At 38.0% G+C, this 6,000-nt stretch overlaps 1 protein-coding gene across 1 annotated transcript; it reads right to left on the minus strand.

Annotated features, from left to right (window-relative positions):
- Nucleotides 1-3,568: 3,568 nt before the first annotated feature.
- On the minus strand, nucleotides 3,569-4,704 carry LOC109255723 (olfactory receptor 6S1). The gene has a single exon (XM_019430509.2). It carries the CDS (start codon nucleotides 4,657-4,659, stop codon nucleotides 3,616-3,618), a length of 1,044 nt encoding a protein of 347 aa, XP_019286054.1. The 5' UTR covers nucleotides 4,660-4,704; the 3' UTR covers nucleotides 3,569-3,615.
- Nucleotides 4,705-6,000: the final 1,296 nt, after the last annotated feature.

Here is a 6,000-nt window from a genome sequence, read left to right on the forward strand (position 1 = left end):
TTCCCAATTTATGAGTGTTCCAATTTTTCACATCTTCATCACTACTTATTATTATGTCTTTTCCATTATAACCATCTTAGCAGGTAGGAAGTGGTCCCTCATTGTGGTTTCATTTGATTTCCCTCATGACTAATAATGCTGAGTTTCATGTATTTATTGACTATTTGTATAAATTCCTTGGAGAAATGTCTCTTCATATCATTTTGAGGTTTATATTTATACTGCCTATGAACATTAAAAATATTAAAATATTAAAAATTTTAAAAACATTAAAAATATTTGTGTCATCTGGGAAAATGGGAATAATGTTATATTAATGTATTAGTTTGCAGTGTCCCAGATGACACAAATATTTTTAACGTTTTTTTATAATCCTTATTTTTTTAATTAAGTTTTTGTTTTAACTCTAGTGTAGTTAACATACAGTGTTATATTAGTTTCAGGTGTACAATATAGTGATTCAACAATTCTGTACATCACTCAGTGCTTATTACAAGTGCACTCCTTAATCCCCATCACCTATTTCACCCATCGCCCCACCCACCTGCCCTCTGGTAACCCCAGATGACACAAATTTTATGTAGCAAGGAAGAGCTTCCGTTGAGAATTTTCAAGGATGACTTTTTCCTAGAGGCAGAAAAATTTGTTGATTGCTGTAAAGGAAATTTTTTCTAGTCTACTGTTAATAACCCTCTAAGGGCTCTAGCTACATGTGAGAGGTTCAGTTTCTAATGGTCACTGGAGTGGGCTGAGTGTGGGAATGAGTACTAACACTCAAGCTGCTGGATACTTGAGTTCAGCATCTCTCTCAGGGCTGTGGCTATCATCTGCTCATGAGTCTCTAATTCATTCAGCAAATTTTTCTTGGTTACATTCAATGGACCAGGCTCTGTTCTAGGTGTTGGAAATACATTCTTATTTTCAGCGTCCTCTTAATTTGTGATTTCTAGAAATAACTTTACAACTTAGCTAATGTTTAATAGCTTTATTGAAGTGGATACACCTGCAAAATAAAACAAAGTAGCTGGAAATGTGGACAGAAAACCAGGCAAGTGCAGTCCCAGGGAAACCAAAGAACAAAACTATATTCAATACAAGTCCAAGATCAGTTGTGCGAAGTGCTGTTGAGATTAAGATGAAGAGTAAAAAATTCATGGGGCAACTTGGTGGCTCAGTTGGTTAAGTGTCTAACTTTGGCTCAGGTCATGATCTTCATGATCTTCATGATCTCCATGATCTTGTAGTTTGTGAGTTCAAGCCCTGCATGGGGCTCTGTGCTGACAGCTCAGAGCCTGGAGCCTACTTCAGATTCTGTGTCTCACTCTCTCCCTGCCTCTCATTCTTTCCCGCCTCCCCCCCCCCCCCCAACCAACCCGCTCAAAACTAAACATTAGAAAAAAAATTTTTTAAGAGTAAAAAATTCCTATGGAACAGGAACTTGTAAAGTAAGATTGAAAAAATAAAATCACAGATTGCTCCCTAGTACAATTTTTATTGTGATATTTCCATTCTTAATCACATTCAATTACCTAATATTTGTTCTTATGCTTTGTTAGTAAAATGTCATTTTGTCAGACCCACTTTTAAATTTTACAATGGTCTATTATATTTTGACCCACAGTCATATATATATTACTTTTATTTTATTTGTATTTATTAATATAATTTTATTATATATTATAATATTTATACCTATATAGTCTGTGAGTTCCTTGATGGCAGAGATCATGTATTTGTACTTCTCCATACCAACTTATTTCCCAGAATATGGTATTCGATAAACTTTTATTGAATTGAGTCCAAAGTCATTTCCTACAATAAAATAATTTTGAAAATAGATGGTTTAACACACTTTATTGCCAAAATATGGGAGTGGTTCCTTCCAAAAATATCATAAACTGTGATACGAATTCCTCTCTTTGGTCAGTGTCTGGGATTGGCTGAAGGTTTTTAGGCTTCATGAAATTAGGTAGATTTTAAGGTAATAAATAGTTCATCTGCTCTCTGGGCAGCGCTCCTAGATCACTCCTGAAGAATTCTTTTTCTCTCTCAAACCACTGGTCATTCCTTCCATCTCTTTCGTTTTCACTCAGAAATCTTTGGGGATTGAAATATTTAGTGTGTGTTTGTGTGTATTATTAACAGAACTAGATGAAAGCATTACTATTTCCAGAGCCCACTGAAGCTTTATGGCTATCTCTGCATGCTAATGCTCAGCTTGCCAATGTTGAGGTTGATGTGCTGTTTCTATATATATGGTGTCTGTGTATACAAACACACTCTAACATGGAATTAATCCCTATTTAATGAATGACAGCCTCTGAACATTTCTTTAACAAGAAAATACTAGAGAGGGTAGATCAGTTTTCATATAATTTCCAATGTTGTTTTATAAACCCCTTTATCATTCCCATTCCTTTGCATTATTATTTGTCTCTCAGCCTTCCCCTCTAAAATCAAAGCTGCATGAGGTGAGGAACCATTTCTTGTTCCTCTGAGCATATATCACTATATATGATATATAGCATATGTCAGATGCCTAAAAGACCTTTGCGGAGCAAATGAATAAATAAATGGAAAAAAAATAAGTGAATGAAGAAATAAGTGAATATTTGTCCAAGATTTCCAGGGGTACCACAAATAGGAATCTTCACTCCCTTTCAAATATCTAGTGAAGTACATAAAACGTACCACAAAGTCTGGTTCCTGGCAGGTACAGCAATAGTTGACATTTGTAATTCTTTGATATTAAAGGTCCTTGTCCCAATTCCAATTTTACTAAAAACAAAACAAGACTGAACACAACAGATATAAGGATATAAAAAGTGGACAAAGGAAAGGAACACAATCCAGTGAAAAAATGAGTGATATCTTTAAATCATCTTTATAATAAAATGCAAATTAGAAAACCACATTAAATGCTAATATTCATGAACTTTCTCTTGGATCTGCTTTTGCAAAGACACTGGGATTACTGTGGGGAAGTGCATAAGCCCCTTACTCAGTTTGCTTTACCTCTTTTCCACCTGACAGTAAATGCAATGTTTTCCATAAAGTGTATACAAAAATACACAGGTAATCTATTTATTTTATTTTTTTTATTTTTAAGATTATAAGGAAATTTTTCTTAAAATTCTTGTTTTTCATAAATAACCAAAAGATACTACTGAAAATTTTAATCAGTTTTTAACTTTTGGCAAAGGTCACACAGATCTCCCAAGAATTAGATTAAAACTGTGGATCCTCTTCCCACACAAATGCATATGAAGTCAAACACATAAAATTTAAATAGTAAGGCAGCTTATAAATTTTCTGAAGTCCATCCTTAGACTCCCTGGTGACCATGGACTCTTAGGTTAAGATCTCACCGGCTGGAGGATCTTATGATGTAATGATGGTATTGATCATGATACATCAATAATATGGGGGTATGTATGAGATAGAATCAAGAAATTTTGCCTGAAGGAGAAGAAGGGTAGACTTGATGACTTTGGAATTCTTTTGGGATTACAGAATTTGGTCATTTGGTGATGTCCATGATAACCACTGGAAAAAGAATGACAACGGAGAAGACTTGGACTTATGATGGTTATTACATCCCCCTTCACTTTCACTTCACTCCTTCCTACTGAAACTCTTAGGAAGCAAAAGTTCCCCCCAAAAGCTTGCTACCACTTTCCTAAACATATCCTTCAAAGCTTCCTTGACTCGCTCATTACGTAAGGCATAGATGAATGGATTCATCAGTGGTGTCACAAATGTTGTTACCACTGTCACTGCCCAGTTAGTATCCACAGAGCCACTCTGTGATGGTCGCACATAAAGAAAAATGGCACTTCCATAGAAGAGGGTCACCACCATCAAGTGGGAGGTACAGGTAGAGAAGGCCCTCTGTCGGCCTGAAACAGAGGGGATGCGCAGGACAGCCAGAACTATGTGACCATAGGACACAGCAGTAATCATCAGTGAGGATACAATGACAAGAAAGGCCAGTACAAAGTCTGTTTCCTCCAGCTTCTCGGTGTCGGTGCATGCCAGGCGGAGCAGTGGACCACTGTCACAGAAGAAGTGCTGCACCATGGCGTCCTGTTCACAGAAAGGAAGTAAGGCCACAGCCACTGTGGGGCCAAGCACAGGGAAAAGTCCCCCCATCCAGCAGGCCAAGGCCACCCAAAAGCACACAGTGCCATTCATGAGCAAGGGGTAGTGCAGAGGATGACAGATGGCCAGGTAGCGATCCACAGACATGGCAGCCAACAGCAGGAACTCCGAGGCCCCAAGAAAGAAGTAGAAATAGAACTGGGTAATACATGCAGCAAAGGAAATAGTGTGTTGCCTTGATAGGAAATTGCTCAGCATCTTGGGAATGATGACAGAAGTGAGCAAGATCTCTAGGCAGGACAAGTTACCCAGAAAGAAGTACATAGGAGTCTGCAGGCGAGTGTCAGCTCTTACCACTCCAACAATCAACAAGTTGCCTGTTAGAGTCAGCAGATAGACGAGAAGGAAGGCAGAAAACAGTTCTGCTTTTGTGCTGTTGAGATTTGGGAAACCTGCCAGGATGAACTCTGTAACACCAATGCTCTGGTTCCCCCCAGGAGCCATTATCTTTCTCACCTGTGCAACAACATGAACATGATCGTGGCGAGGACACTTCATCTCCGGAACAATCCTGAAACTTATTTTATCGTGATATGGCACACATTTCCCCACTTTCTCCAATCACCGTTAAGATCTGAATAACCTGAGGTCCTCATCTAATTACTTTTAAAGCTGGAGAAGATTTTCCAGAAAGGGTGGCAAAAACTTAGATATGAAAATGCCAGGAGTCTCCTTCTCAGATCTTAAATAGTGATGCCCCATTATTATAATACTGATATCATTGAGTATATGAGTTGGACAAAAATATCAAAAACTTATTTCATGAAGAATATGATTCCCATTCTACCAGGATCAGGACTTGAGCCAGACTGCCTGGTTTTGAATTCCATTATCTCCATTTACTAGCCGAGTAGCCTCAGAAAAGTTACGTAACCACTTCTGCGCTCCTCAATTGTAAACTGCTAAAAGAAGCAAGTTAAATGAGAGTGCAAAGGATTCAAAAGTTTCTAGATATTAGTCGACAAACACTGTGGTATAGAAAGCCCTGTAAGTTAGGGCACCAGACTCTAGGCTTGACTTGCCATTTGCCTTGGAAGGCGTTCAATGCATCCACCTCATTTGTCCTTGAACTGTTCAGCTATGAAATGAGTCATAAGAATCTAGGTCATTAGTACATCTATTACATAAAATTACCCTTTTTGTGAAGAATTTCCACAGCAACCCAAGGGTCTAACTGAAATCTTGTCATAAAGTGCTTGCCTATCTAAAGCAAGTTATGGCATATTTAAAAGGGAGAATAGGGCTAAACTACATTGAATCATCCAGTCAGGTTTCCACATCTATTTATTTAGTGTCAACTTTAAGCTAAGTATTCTGGGTAATATTAGGATGAATTTCGTATGCTTTTCCAGTCCATGATACTAATCCAAAGGCCTTTCACAAACTTGGGCTCTATTAGATGACTTGTCAGAGACAGAAATAGGAATTCCTGAAAATCACTCATGAAATCAGAAATTAAGTCCTTGCCATCTGACTCAAGTCCTTCTAGTTTTGAAGACCACCAACAGTTGTAAGGACCAAATCAATGATATTCTGAAAGTGTTTTTAAAACGCCTCAGTTATTAGGAGAATACTGATCCCCTTTAGCCATGCAAAGCATGAGACTTGACCTTAAGGCCTTGATTCTCAGCCCTACTATTCTCTGGCGCACCGCAGCAGTCCTTGCTCCTAGCAAACAGGAACCTCTTTACTTACAGTGTCTCAATTGTGGGTCCTACCTGAGCAGAAAAATATTTGTGCCTTTTCTCTAGGATAAAGCAATTCTATGGTCTTTCTCCTTAAGGATTCCATTCAGAGCCTCATGTCCCTCCAGCTTCTATAGAAATTGCCTTACTATCA

The sequence above is a fragment of the Panthera pardus genome, unplaced genomic scaffold (genome assembly GCF_024362965.1).
Source record: "Panthera pardus isolate Hobbes unplaced genomic scaffold, ASM2436296v1 HiC_scaffold_24, whole genome shotgun sequence".
In the NCBI taxonomy this organism is placed as follows: domain Eukaryota; kingdom Metazoa; phylum Chordata; class Mammalia; order Carnivora; family Felidae; genus Panthera; species Panthera pardus.

Excerpts from the sequence above, each read along its gene's own strand:
- LOC109255723 (XM_019430509.2), bottom strand. The coding sequence starts at position 4,659 with ATGAAGTGTCCTCGCCACGATCATGTTCATGTTGTTGCACAGGTGAGA.